The sequence below is a fragment of the Nymphalis io genome, chromosome 3 (assembly GCF_905147045.1).
Source record: "Nymphalis io chromosome 3, ilAglIoxx1.1, whole genome shotgun sequence".
Lineage (NCBI taxonomy): Eukaryota > Metazoa > Arthropoda > Insecta > Lepidoptera > Nymphalidae > Nymphalis > Nymphalis io.
In genome coordinates this window covers 8,214,924-8,230,912 of record NC_065890.1, presented here as the reverse complement: position 1 = coordinate 8,230,912, position 15,989 = coordinate 8,214,924, and the positions used below count along the sequence as shown (strand labels likewise).

General features: G+C 31.8%; 1 protein-coding gene across 1 annotated transcript in view; it reads right to left on the bottom strand.

The window, feature by feature from the left end:
• Nucleotides 1-6,587: 6,587 nt before the first annotated feature.
• Nucleotides 6,588-15,989, bottom strand: part of LOC126781114 (neural-cadherin-like) — a 60,009-nt gene continuing 50,607 nt past the window's right edge. Inside the window, exons 13-16 of the mRNA XM_050505936.1 lie at nucleotides 14,243-14,432; nucleotides 13,515-13,697; nucleotides 6,765-6,954; nucleotides 6,588-6,601 (exon numbers count right to left, since the gene is read on the bottom strand). Coding sequence (XP_050361893.1) covers nucleotides 6,588-6,601; nucleotides 6,765-6,954; nucleotides 13,515-13,697; nucleotides 14,243-14,432 — 577 coding nt within the window. The remainder of the gene's footprint in view (nucleotides 6,602-6,764; nucleotides 6,955-13,514; nucleotides 13,698-14,242; nucleotides 14,433-15,989) is intronic.

The following is a 15,989-nucleotide window of genomic DNA, read 5'->3' as shown; positions in this document are numbered from 1 at the left end:
ATGTAGGTTTTAAACGTTGCGAGAATATGTAATTCGGATGTCAATAAAATAATTTGGTACTATAGTGATGAATGTAGCCAGGCGAGATTGATAGTGGAACTAATTTATTGCTACTAATAAACTAATCCTGTTTGGAGTCATTTTATTTTGATGGGTTTCTAACATTAACTGACAAAAGCGTATTTTTTATCTTAAGAAATTTTCCTATTTTACCTTAGTTCTTTCGCACTATAAACGATAAATAATAATAAGTACAAAATTTTTGAAATGATCTTAACCAAAATGGATAAATATTTTCATGAATAATGTTATACATTACTTTGACTTTCGCCTCCGAGACCTGAGACATCGTCGCATTTCTCTTAAGAACATGTCATAAGCGATACCATAAATGACATAGTATTTCAAAATTTTAAGATATATTTTGAACATCATTAATAATAATAATCTCGTTACATTTTTTGCATTCTACTAATATTTCATTCTACAAACGTAACATCAGATTTATTTTGCTTTTCTTAAAAACTCAATAAACTTAAATTTATTTAATATTAAAGATTGACTGGTATAGTATGCTTTCAGGAAATAAGTTAGCTATTTGTTCGAATTATGTTCAATAATGTATTTACCCAAATAAAATATTTATATAAACATAATTGCCAATTTGTTCTATTATAGGAAAGTTGAAGTCAGGAGAGATCTTAGCCGGCGAAGCTAAGACGACAAACAGCAATATTTAGTAGTTCGTGACAGTAATCCCCAGCAAGCAGTGCACTCGAGCGCGCCCTCATCATGGATTCTCGAGGGCGCGCTAAATGTAGGCCACGAAGTTCCCGCCCGCCCGCCACGGGAATATTGCTTTGTCACTTGGTGACATCGTTGTTTCCTAAGCCCAAGTAATTGGAAATAGTTGAAATAACTCGAACAATATCGCTTACTTTGCATAGACGTTATGTATTAATATGAAATGTCTTAGATGTCCTGTCTTATAGGTATGTCTCGTCTTGAAATGTTCGTTAAAGGATTAAAATTCTATCCATAAAATAGCAACTAACAGTAATATTAAGTTGAATGTTTTAATATACCTTTAATTATTTATTTATCTAAACAAGTAATCGAACATTATTCTGATCAAATTAAATTACAATCCTGCGAAAGCAACGTAATTGTGAATTTTCTAACTGAAAGTTTCGTCGGGCCAATTAAAATGAAGTCGTAACTACAGTATCGGAGCGCGTGGGTCGAATGAAAGTAGGCACCACAAAAGGCGAAGGAAAAGAAGCTGACACAATAAAAAAGGAATGAGAATTTCTTACAGCCGCTGTAGACATTAAACGAAGCTAGAACGGGAAACCGGTCAACATTTACTCCTTCGTTATTATGATTAGACCCATTGTTTCATTTGTGACTGGAGCCTAATCATTGTATTTACACAAATCGAATACATTTCTACTAAAATTTAAATCTATAGTACAGCAAAAACAACTTTCATTTTAATAAAAAGAGGTAAGCTAAGTTACATTTACAAAATATACAATGCAAATTTAAACATAATTTTTTTTTCTCTTTTGATATAATTACTTATCTTATAATTAAGAATCGAATATGTGACTTTGTATAGACCAGATAGCTAAAATCGTTAACTTATTAACGTATATTATATATATATATATATATATATATATATATATATATATACTATAATATAAAGATGAAAATAACTATATAAAATTTAAATATATAGAAGACATTATCGACCTTACTTATATTATTCCTCTCGTTCTGTTATCAATGTTAAAAAGACAATATAGTTTAACAAATCACCCATTAGCAACATTTATACTTAAAGCCTTGTCTTTAGGTGACAATCAACACGTTACTAATCTATTTATTCATATATACTGGATGTATATGTCGATATTCTATCAAACACAAAGCTTAGTGTGTGCCTATTAACACAATACAAGATCTCAGTCATCTACATTAACTGCGTATGTACTTAGCTGTCAATCTCATATATACAGGTATACATATATTTATTAGTTAAGTAAACATAAACTGATTGATTTAATCACATGACATTTCCTATTCATTAAGTGATAATGATATTATAGAATAGTGATTTAAATGACTACCAATTAGGATGATGTAAATTAAAAAAGATGTAAAATTTTTTGTACTAAAATAATCTTTAAATGATTATACGATTAATCTTGAAAAAATTATGATTATATCTTGTAAACTTTTTTTTTTATAAGCAAATCAATTTGGGTGCTCTCGTATAAATTCTGCTCCGTCCGAGTTTTGACTGTGACGTCACTTCGCCCATTTGTTATTGTGGGCGACTCTTTTGCAATACGCGCGTTGATAATTTCGTATTTATTTTATCCCTCTTTGTGATTTGACGCCCCAAATATGTTCTTTCACTTATAATAATATTAAAACGATTATTAATATATTATTTTATGCTAAAATCAGAGCAGTATTTTCACGTAGACTAACAAATAATCGACCGAAAGTCGATCTTATGATTGCGGATTCTTTCACAAATCATGCGAAATATATTAGTGAGCTTATTATTATTGTTTATTTTATATCTTTTGTTAATGCAGATTGATCATAACTGTGATTGGATCATATAAGTCCGTACGTACTCTTCATGTAGAGATACTAGTGCTTTCCGCTTTCGATAGAAAATAATATCGATATAGAATATGATATATATTTCCTATATTTTAATTTTACATACACAATTCGGCCGCGATAGTTACGATACAGAGCCACGGCATATTATCATAAATTTGCTTGTGATGAAAGTGTAAATAAAATTAACAATCTCGAATGTACTATAATAATGTGTAATGTGTGTATTTACTGGTGGTAGGGCTTTGTGCAAGCTCGCCTGGGTAGGTACCACCCACTCATCAGATATTCTACCGCAAAACAGCAATACTTGATATTGTTGTGTTCCAGTTTGAAGGGTGAGTGAGCCAGTGTAATTACAGGCACAAGGGACATAAAATCTTAGTTCCCAAGGTTGGTGGCGCATTGGCTATGTAAGCGATGGTTGACATTTCTTACAATGCCAATGTCTAAGGGCGTTTGGTGACCATGTGTACCATAAGGTGGCCCATATGCTCGTCCGCCTACCTATTCTATAAAAAAAAATGTGAAGGATGCGAACATACTATGGCATTGGTCACACAGCGATGTGAGGAGCCTACTTGTAATGAAATAAACTGTTACTGGAAGAAACCTTTTGTATGTAAAGGATACAAATCAAACAAGCATAAGGCTCACCTGATGGAAAGTGATTACCAATGTCAATATTAATCAATCAAAAAATTTATCAATGTAAATATTAGTACCGTCGACAAAGACCTTGATGGTCCGATCTGGCAAAATTGGTGATTTAGTTGCATTATTTCCTGGGTAGCCCAATCAAAGACTTTTTCTATGTCTAGACATACTGCTAATTTTGTTGTAGTTACTTGGACTCATCCAAGAGGTGGCCTCTTAGACTCAACTGCTTAAGCCCATCGGTTAGGTAAACTAGAAGATCACCGGTCTACCACCACTTATAATTCAATACTGTAACGTGGTCATTCAAAAGTGCCCTTATAAGCCTATTTGAATAAAGAATTATCTGATTTCATTTTGTATCATACGACTACATATTTGTCTTTTAACGAAACATAATATGCTAAAAATCAATTTGAGTGGGTCACAGTCATTATGGATTTTTTCAACGTATACCATTGGCGATACGGCGTTGTTCACAAATTATCTTCAAGATTAACAATAAACTTAAGATTGACGTGGAAATGTATTTTTCATCGACACAAACTCTTATTTTTTTTTTTTTTTATATCGCCGGGAGGGCAAATGACTCTACTCCACCTGATGGTAAGTGGTAGTAGAGTCCAAACGTGACGACGGCCAGTACAGACGGGAAAAACGTTCTGCACTAGCCGCCTTCGCCTTGCCGGCCCGCAAGATGCCTCTTCACGCCTCGTTTGAAGGAACCCGGGTTGTAAGAGGAGGGGAATACGTGAGCTGGTAAGGAATTCCATTTTTTGGAAGTGCGACAAAGAAAGGAGTTGCCAAATTTCTTTGTTCGCGATGGAATTGATGTCACAGTTAGGCGGTGACATCGAGAACCAGCTCGCGTGGACTTAAGAAGGAAGGGGGAAGCAGGAATTAGAGAGAATAATTCCTCAGAGCACTCATTATGACAACACTATCGGTATTCAACGTATCAAGAGCGTATTACGAACATTCCGAGTTATTGTTTATATTAAACTAATACTTATAACTAGCCTGTAAAAATTAATTATTTGATCATCAAACTAAAAACTTATAAATACAACAAATTTTACTACAAAGGTATTTACATTAAAATGTTCATCACGAAAATATCTACTTGTTTTTGTTGATAATATATATATATTATTTATTTATTACAAGTATATGTATATGTGGAAAAGTATTATTTTCGAGTTCTTTTTGTTGAATTAGTATGCTATGGTACTTTCGCCAGTATCATATATATTTTAAATATGATTTTTTGAGATCATAAAAAATAAGCTCATTTTCATAATTAATAAATTACAATCTCATGTTAAAAATACATTATTAAACAATATATATTACTCAATACGAGGTTATATCGACGATAAATCTTAAGTTTTTTGTTGATTTTCACGCATTAATTATAAATTCAAATGTATTTAATTTACTTATCTATTTAATTTAATTGTTGGAAAAAAGTGACTGTTGAGTTTTTTTGTCGGTCGGGTGGTAGATTTACATTCAATGTAATGTTGTAAGATGACGATTCTTAAATATTTTTAAGACCATGCTTAAAAAAAGCTACATATTGATTGTGATTTTTTATCTTGAAATGAATGCAATTTTTAAAAGTACATAATATATATCCAGTATATGTTATATATACAATTAGTGCAAGATGGAGCACGAAACAAGTTACAGGGTAGAACATGTTGATCCTAATCCTTGCGGGTCGAAATTCGGGCGAGCACTACTAAGTTTCCGAAGTGAACCTTCTCAAGTGAAATTTCAAGGTCAAACTTGAGTATCTAGAAAGGTCCTCCGAAAAAGGTTTTATTTCTTTCACATATAGTTTTGGACGCGTTTTATTTTATACTTTTCTCGACAGTGAAAAAAGTTTGGGAAAATGCATATGTCGCAGGATATTTTGGAATATTCATATATATATGTAAATACAAATATTTTTGTATCCTTCAGAAGAGAAACACCCTTTGTTTGTGCTTCACTTTTTATATTTCGAACTCTTATGTGATTAAAATGGTGAGTTGTTTCTTAAAATTAAAACCAAATTTTTTATGGATTATAAACAGTGGTAGTAATAAAACGGTAATATATACAGATATCAGCACCTTATCAGATGTGCCGCTTTATATATAAATTCGTTAGATGTAGATCAAATGTAAATGTGCTGATAAAATTATAACTGATACTTGGACGAATTATTTTCTCCTCTGCCTCCTTATTATCATTAAAATAAACTAATTTAAAAATCGGACACTAAGTAAAAAAAACGAGAGATCTGAATAAACACATTTAAAAATGTTTAAATAAATTGATAAAGCATAAGAAACAAATAAACGGTTCAAGTAAATATCAAACGTAAACGTTCGCCGACGACGTTTGTATGGCAGCAGTAAACAAAGATAACGGGTATGATTTTACGATCGAAACGTAGTTAGTTTGCTGTTTTATTGGGTCATATAGATTCTATGTATTTATGATACATTAAGGAAATTGTATATTGCGAGAAACTTAGTAAGCAGAGCGTTGATCCAAAGCTCGCTATTGTGCACGTGAGACAGATACAGGGATGAGGAGCTTAGCTGGATTACGTTGGAAGCGCTGGTTGATTATGCTCCTGCTTGATTTACTGCGACGCGATACCGTTAAGCGGTGCCGACTTGACTGCCTAATAAAGGATCGTGCCGAAAACGGACAATTTATAGAGTCACACGTACCGAGGCAATCAATTCCCAACTGCTGAGAAAACAGCAAGAAATATATTAAGACCCTTATCTGTCAACATTCGAAAAGGGTCGGTGAAGTTGTTAAATACAACCTTTGAAAAATTCGACAAAAAGTCCGTTCCGTCAGGAATGTTTACACGAGAAAATGGTCATTTAAATGCGGATCCCAGCAGCGATTAGCCGGCTACCGTTACACTGCTCACTGACACCTTTCAACCCCTAGAGAATTTCTATTGTTGGACCGATTTCAAATCACCTGTTTTATTGCAGCATTCGGACGCCTGCGTAAATTAGACTCTACACTAACGAGTCTCATCGTCAATATAAATGGCTACCAACAGAAAATATTTTAATATTATATACATTTATTTTTACAGAGACATTTATAACGTTCTATTAAATTAATTTTAATATCAAAGTAATAATCTGAAAGAATATTATATTTTCTTTACTCGTGGTTGAAAAATAAAAAGGAAACAGAAATATTAATTTGTAATTTCGATCCAGTCATCTAATCTCTTTGATTGAAATTGATATTCAATTGGATTCCTAAAGCTTGTCACCTAGCAATAAGAGTGTCACGTGTCATAGCAATCGTTTTCATTTCTTATGAAAAATAAAATCTCGTAAAAAATATATTGTTTTTAAAAATGGAGACATTGAAAACTTTTTAAGAACTAAATACTTTTCTTTAAGTTTATAGTAAAATGCGAATAGGTGACATACCTGAGTTGGGCTGGTTGTCAGAATTGGGCCGCGCCGATGGTGCTCCGTCTCTCGCCTCCACTTCCAACGCGTAGGCTCCTTGCTTCTCTCTATCGAACACCACTTTAGTGAAGATCTCGCCGGTCTGCATGCTGATCTCGAAGAAATCCTTGCCTTCATTCCGAGGTGAGTCCACGATGTAATAGTACACCTAAAGAATAAGTTTAGTTAGATATAGTTAAAGTACCCGCAAATACCTATTCATATTAATTATAATATATATATCACACTAACTGCCGCGGTCTATTGGGCAGGTCCAGTTCTGGGTTAAAATAAAATAGTTATTGGGTTTTCTGTCGAGAATTTTGAGTGGCAGTCTCGAGTCTAGAAGTTGGGAGTGTGTACACTCTTGTACCTCGGAAAACACCTTAAGCCGTTAGTCCTGCGCCTAAACCCTCTGCCATCGGATCATGAGAGTGAGAGTATAGAAAGTTCACTTGTGTTTATTATTTTTACTGTAATTATTTTCTTAGTTTTAAAAATACATTCTTATAAATTGTCCATAGCTTATATTTAAGACTTTTTAACTAAAGTACGCTGTCAAAGTAACCTTTAACAAATAAATATGTTTCATTTAATTTTAATTCAATTCATATTATAGAATATTTTGTGGATGCGTCCATAAAACTATTTTCAAACGCGTTATTTATTCGTATCAGTCTGTACACGCATCACTAAGCCACTCGATAGATTTTAATGAAATTCTGTTTATGGCGATACGTTTTTACCCAAAAATAATAAAAGCACGTAAAACGCTCTCGCGAACGTCACGGATACAAAAACTCACTTTAATATATTGAGTTTTTCGTACGATATATGATAGCTATTGTTAAGTATTAATATATTTTTTAAAAAGGATAGTAGATTCTCGTCAGATTTTGTGGTAGAATATACATACAAAACCGGTGGAAGCTTTACATTTAATTTGATCTCGTAAAGTGATTATTCAAATGTGCTTTTAAGATCCTACTTGAATAAAATAATATATTTTGATTTTGTTGTTTTTATGCATGTAAGATTTATAATAATAACGTTGGAAATTATTTTACAAATAATCGAATCAAAAAAAAGATATGTCTATATGACTACAATCTCAATTACAAAGGCAAAAAAGTCGTATGATAGGATCATGTAGTTAATATTTTACTATGTTTTTTTCTGACTTTACAATTATAGTAAACAATAAAATAAAAATAAAATAATTATATAATAAAACCACTGAGAGTCAAACCATGGCAACCCCAAACACATCTAATTATGTGAGCGTACACCAATCAATACCATGAACAGTCTGGTTCGCTGAATTAAAATTAAATATTCACGAACCCTCAGTGTAACGCAAGCCTGTGGTATGTAAATGTGTGGAGCATACAAGTACAGTTTCGTATTACGCGGAACTATATTTTAAAATTACATTATTTTTTTAATATTATGTATATGTAAAGTATTTTCTTATACTTCTATAAGATAACTTCATGAATAGTTTTATACATTATATAAATACACGAATCAAGAGCCTACTATAAGACAAAAATAAACTAAAATTTATTATGTATAATGACAAAATTTTTCGTAATGTTGCCATTGGCATTAAAAAAAGTGTTAAAATTCATTTTTTAATAACATAAGAAGCGTTTCAGCCGATTAGGGTACGAGAAACGTCAGATTACAAGCGCTACCCGTAATGCGCTTGCTATTCATTCATTCGTGTACAAGCATTCTCTTTGAATCTGATAACGAGTTTCAGTTAAGCACCAGATTGTAATAATTACGTCAAGTTTGTATATAGCTTAGGTAGCTACTCATACTGGTACATCTTCCACTCTCATCATCATCATTAATTTATAAGAATATCGCATAATCCATACTATTATAATTCGAAAGTAACTCTGTCTGTGTGTTTTACTTTCACGGTTAGAAAACTGAACTGATTTTGATGAAATTGGGTAAGAAGCAAGCTCGAACCCCGAGAAAAGGCATACGCTACTTTTTATAACAACCCCTCCCACCAACACCAAGATTTCCCCCCTTACCTAACATGTGGGCGAAAACTAGTATACACATATATCACAATGTTTCGAGAAAGATTATGTTTAAAAGTATTATAAAATTCAATTCAATTTGTCAAGAGATTATATTTTTTATTAGAGGGTACGAATATTACGTTTTAGAGGTACCTTTTGTTTTGTTTTTTTTTTTGCTCGATCCACGTTAAACGTTTTTTTTTACGTTGTCATGTCCATACATTAGCTAAATTTATGCATACAAGTTGCATTTTTTAAGTAAAACCTCATGATGATGACCAGACGGAGATAAAATTGTCGGTACTTGCCGATTGAAAGTTGACTGTAAAGTAAGCAACAGCTTGTATATATGTATATATGCTGAGGTCAGGCCCTCTCTCGTTTTGAGGAAAAGTTCCCAGCACAGTGCTCCAATGCGTGGATACACAATTTAGATACAATTTAGGTAGATATTCTCGCGATTATTTCCCTTACCGTCAAGCACGAGATGAATTATAAACACAAATTAAGTAAATGAAAATTCAGTGACGCTTGTCCGAATCCTATCTCTGCTCTCTCTTCTATCGCGTCAAATTAAAACTAAGAGAAGAGAAAGTGCACTATTTCTCCTGGCTATATTCCGTTAAGAATTAATAAAAGGTATTAAATACATTAGTAGTAAACGAATCACACATGCGTCAAACAAAAATGTATAGACAACCTATCCGAAAATAAAATCAAAGTGCAATATTAAATTATTGCCTAAACATATTTTTAATATATATCTACAAAACAAATATTCTATAAAAGAATACTTATACCGTTATACCTATCTAACTTGCGTTCACAAAAATATTACCTGTCCCTGTTAAGAACCATTAAATCATGACAATTTATTTCGAACGGGTTCAGTTCTAGCTTCATATTTGTCCGTATTTTTTATTGCACTATTAAATACTAGCTCTTTATCCTCGGCTTAACTCGCGTCACCGTTACGAATTGATAAATACCAATTTCCATAGCTTTTTCTTCAAAAGAGGAGGAATTTCACACAAGCTTTCATTCCCTTTATCACTACAAGTTATTTTTTACAAATCCATCCTTAATGCTAACATACTATAAAATAACCTAGTAAAAGAACAAATATGTAAATTTCATGGTGCTGGCTTCACTAGTTTGGACGATGCGTTGATATGTCAGTCAGTTATTCATTTATCAAACATTTTCATTTATATTACACCATCTAATAAGAACTTTTTATTTTGAAAAATGTTAGTTTTACGTATTAAGATAAATACCGCATGAAGCAGCACTAATAAACAGAAATAGTTTAACAAAACAGTATTTTGAATTTAGTGTGCGATATTTATAAATCAAATATACACACTTCCATGTTATTAAATCGACCGCTTTAATTTGTGATACTCGGGACCACATTGAGGTGGCAATGTTTGATGACGTTTATCACACACTAATTGATATTTTGACCACTGCTTTCAAACAACATGAGTATTGGATTTATTTCCATATAATTGGACTCACTTGTGAAAATGAACCAATGCATTAAATACATAAACATGAAATCATTTACTAGGTCAGTAGCAAATAATTTTAAAACATATTTAAAATAAACTAACCTAACCAACATATAAAAACCTCCTTCAAAGACACTGTTATGTAATTAATAACAACCGAGGTGGCTTAAACAGCTGAGTAATAAATGACTGAGTTTTCTCTTTTCATATACTTAATATACATATATCGTATTTGTCAGCGAAGTTAATCTTTGTGACGATTAATGCAGTGATTAATTATACTTAATTAAAACAATAAAATAATTATTTTATTATGTTCATGTATTAACCTTCTTATTATTATATTCAGTTATGCGAACGAAATTAAAGGCTGCCGTAAATTAAAATTTGTCGAAATCATTAAAGACTGTTACTAGTCCCAGGGTAAAATTATAAGCTGGATTATATAAAATAGAAAGTAGTTTTAATATAACTTTTTAATATTTGTATCCTTTGATAAATATCAAGAAGGAAAATAAAACGCTTGGACCTTGATAAAATAGTACAAATAAAAATAGAACATATAACATCCCGCCTTCTTGCTTCCACTGCTGAGTGAGGAAGTCTTGTAAATTTTTCGCACAAAACGAAGTTTTCAATTAATAGAGTAGATGTCTAAATTTTGGTAGCATTATTCCCAATATTATACGCTTCCTTTTTATATTTCGATTGATTGTTTAATTTAATCTTGAATATAAATATTTCTTACTTTAAAAATGTAAAAGTATGTTTACTTCGGAGTATGTTTAAAAGATAAACGTATTGATAGCTACAAGTCTACACCATTGACAATTTAATTTAAATGTAAAAGGTATCGTATTCCTATAGTTCCGATAGTTCACACAACTTATCAAAAGTAAAACACAAAATATAGTTTCTTAAACAAAGCTAAGACAACGATTTGATATATATGATAAAAAAGTATTAATTGTACTGGAGGACGCAGAGAACATAAGTTTTATATACATTATCTAAGTGTATGTGTGAAAGTAATGAAAGGATTTTAATTAACTTTTAAAAACAAAACTCCACAAACAATGTTCCGTCCAATAATTTTATCAATTTTCATGCAACCCTGCATGTTGATGTGCTGCAACGCCATCTAATAGCCGTACCGTAACAGCCTGTGAATGTCCCACTGCTGGGCTAAAGGCCTCCTCTCCTCTTTTTTGAGGGGAAGGTTTAGAGCTTATTCCACCACGCTGCTCTAATGCGGGTTGGTAGAATACACATGTGACATAATTTCAATGAAATTAGACACATGCAGGTTTCCTCACGATGTTTTCCTTCACCGTCAAGCACAAGATGAATTATAGTCACAAATTAAGCACATGAAAATTCAGTGGTGCTTACCCGGGTTTGAACCCACGATCATCGGTTAAGATACACGCGTTCTAACCACTAGGCCATCTCGGCCATCTAGGCATCTCGGCATCTAATAGCGAATTATAAGAATATTGTATTTCTTGGTGGTAGGGCTTTGTGCAAGCCTGTCTGGGTAGATGCCTATTCATCAGATATTCTATTAGCTACAGGGAAAAAGTTGGTGGCGCATTGGCAATGTAATAAATAGTTAATATTTCATACATCACCAATGTCTATGGGCGGTGGCCTATTAACATCAGGTGGCCTATTTGCCACCATTGTTCACCTACCTATAACATAAAAAAAATCTTTTCCACGAAATAATACACGTTTGTGCCAGCTTCAGGGTGATCGGTCAAACAGTATCGAAATCTATTTATCTCACATACATATTTTTATATAAAAAGCTACCTTGTTGTAAATACTATTACTACTAGATGGCGCTGTATGTACATGTACATAATTATTTGAGTACGGATAATATTTTCTATTCTTCTTTATAGACGAATGACATTCCAGCCTTCTTTTGTTGTTTACTTTATTCACAGAGAACGAAACTATCATTGAACACATATACCACCAAACAGTACAGAGGATATCAAAATAATTATAGTAGTTACGCCCTTACTGGTGGTAGGGCTTTGTGCAAGCTCGTCTGGGTAGGTACCACCCACTCATCAGATATTCTACCGCAAAACAGCAATACTTGATATCGTTGTGTTCCGGTTTGAAGGGTGAGTGAGCCAGTGTAATTACAGGCACAAGGGACATAAAATCTTAGTTCCCAAGGTTGGTGGCGCATTGGCTATAAGCGATGGTTGACATTTCTTACAATGCCAATGTCTAAGGGCGTTTGGTGACCACTTACCATCAGGTAGCCTATATGCTCGTCCACCTTCCTATTCTATAAAAAAAAAACATAGTATAAGTCTTAAACTAAGTAAGGCTACTAATGCTGTTTCCTGTAAAATGAGCTCTACATTGAAATTTTGAACTAAAATATAACTTCTACAGCCAACTAGAAGCGTAAATACAAATAAATACGATTGTTTCTCTTTTTTGTGTTTTTTTGTTTATTTTTTTACTCTTTCTTCAATAAGAATATGGTAAAAATAGCCCAACAATGTTAATTTACATTAAGCAATACTGCACACATACATGAGCACTTTATTTTTAGCGTGTTGATGGTTTATTTCAAATGACTTGTAGTAAACCACGTCTTGACATTTCTTTCCTTTGTTCTGCTTAAAAATAGCGTCATATCTTTCACACGAAATATGATTACGTTGATATTATTTAAGAAAAAATAGAAATATTGGCGAAAATGTATCCTTGTGGAACACCCTACCCACATTTACTTTACGTACGCTGATACGGATTCAGAAATTTTGTATGTAACTAGTTACTTATTGATTTATTATTATATAATTTATTCAAATAGGCTATTAAGCACTTTTGATGTAAGAGTAACTTTTTTCGAGATGTTTCAGAAAATATCGAAGAAAGTCGACTCCATTATGTTATCAGAACCGTCATATTCATATTCAGGTAGATTAGGTATTATTTTATTATATAATGTTCGACTCGGCGGCAATAACAATATTGTTATATGTTGATTATTTATTGTGAATGCTTTCAATCTCAAACAATTGCTTACGTAAGGTAAATGTTACAATAAAATTTAATATCAGCTCAAGGTCGAACATCACTCATTATCTTTGTTTATAAAACAATTTAGAATAGACCTATAGATAAAATATTCAACAAACCTGATTGTTAGGAAACGTGCCGTCCTTGTCGATGGCATTAACTTGCGTGACCTTGGTGCCGATGGGTTCGCCTTCAAGTACGGTCTCTTGTTCTCGTTCCGTGAATAAAGGTATTTCGTCGTTGACATCTTCAAGCATTATGTAAACTGTCGCCTCTGAAGCCAACTGCTGAGCTCCGTTGTTCTAATAACAAAATAAATAAGTTATTGACTAATATATTTATTTATAAACACTATCAAATGTAGCTGAAATAAATACGATAACAATGTAAAATAGATTGATATTTTAATAATAATAATAATATTCTCGGAAATTTTTCACACACGGACATCTGATCCCAAATTAGGCTTGTACAAAGCTTGTGCTATGGAAACCAGACAACTGATATACTAGATATATTACTTTTCTTTTGTAAATACATACTTATATAGATAATCACACCCAGACTCAGGACAAACAGACATGTTCATGACACAAATGTCTGTCCTGGGTGGGAATCGAACCCACAACCTTCGGCATGAAAGGCAAGTATCTACCAACCACGCCAACCGGCTCGACAAATTTCAATAATTTATATTTTTTATGAATTCCATATCGATGTTTGAGGTAATTATATTTTTATTATTAGTAAAATATTTCTGTAACTCCTCTCGATCCTCGCAATTTAAATCGCTTTTACAAATTTTAAAAAATAAATAACAAAAAAAAAAGTTTAAAGCAAGGCTCACCTCTACTCGAATGGTTAGATTGTATTCTTTAATGCTTTCATAATCTAGAGGATGATTCACTTTAATGTCTGCCCAAGTAAAACCATTGTCGGCCCTTTGTTGTAAATAAAAAGTATGGAATTTATTCGTCTGAGCCGTAGATCCGGGCATGAGCCTGTAGAATACGGTCGGGTTGTTCTCAATGCCCGAGCTGAAAAACACCCAAAATATTATAGAAAAAACGATAATTTAAGCAAATATTCACTAATACGGCTACTTTAACGAAACAACATCGAATGCAAAATACTCAAAAATATTAGTAATTAAAGGGGTGACAAAGTATTTGTTTAACATAAACTTTGATATACTTCAAATAAATTAGTACCAATCCATACAGTATTTTTTGTGTGTTGAAAAATAACATGTCATGGAATAGTAATAATTTAAATTTGAATTACTGAAATTAAATATGTTTAATAATGACAATTTTATATGAAATGAAAAATAAAAATCGACTACTAAGACATTCAGTTAGGGGAATCGTAAAATAAATAAATAAAATATAACTATGATACGTGGTAAGGTATGGTAAATATTTTAAATTTCTTAAAAATATTTATCCACCATAGTTAGTATTTACTTCGGTCTATTTATAACGAATAGAGTATTATCTATTTAGATAGTTTTTTTTTATAATTTAAGTCGTTATTTTTTAATATCAGAGAAGCTGTTATGAATAGGCCAAATAAAATACACTTATTTCTTGTTAAAAAGGCCAAATTCTTGTAAAAATTTGGGTTAATAAAGTGAATTAGTACAAGTTTCGTCTTCCCATGATCATGTGAGTTTGAAATGTGTGATTTAGGATGAACAGATAGACAATAAGGATGTGAACCATCGACCAAAATTCAAGTGATGATGCAATTTATGCAAAACATTAAGTATTAGGTGGCCCGTTGTACGTCGGTGATGCTCATTCTGTTATCATACTTACCAAACAATTCTACAATTTGTGAAATGCTTCTTTAATTATAATAATGATAAACCTAATTGTTGAACTTAAATATTATTTTATTTTTTGTTATTTTGATATTTGTTTTACTATGGTAACAATTTTTGGTGTTTAATTTATTTTTATAAATATATTCATTGTCTGGAGATGATAAAGCTTTTTTTTTTCATTTTGTGTATTATGTAATAAAAAACAAAGTTAAGTATTCCTTTCTGACTTCAACTAGATAAATTATCTTTTATTATATTAAATGTCTGACGCAGTAATTAGGCATTTGAAGCTTCTCTTGATTTACGCCTTAAATTCTGTTTACAAGAGCAGAGCAGATTATCATCGTGAACAACCATTGCTTAAATAGAAAACAACTCCTTATTAGAAGCTTTCTAAAATAATTTGTTATGAAATTTTTAACCAAGATAAATTATGGAAACAATATTCAAGGCAATATATATTCCAATCGAGGAACAATTTTTTGATTTAAATATATATTTAGATCAAAACACTTCTTAAATCAATATAAGAAATTTAATATCAACACACAGTTGTTATATTATTTCGTAATGAACATTGTTATTAATTCGAAACTAAATTAGGAATTAAAACATATTAAAAATCCTGTCTGACGTTTTCGTATTTTGGAATACTCATCCCTAACATTGTTACATTGTATATTATTTTCATTGCTAATATATCAATTAAACATGAATAACCCAAGCACTAGGAAATCCAAAATAAAATAACCTAAGTCATCTACAT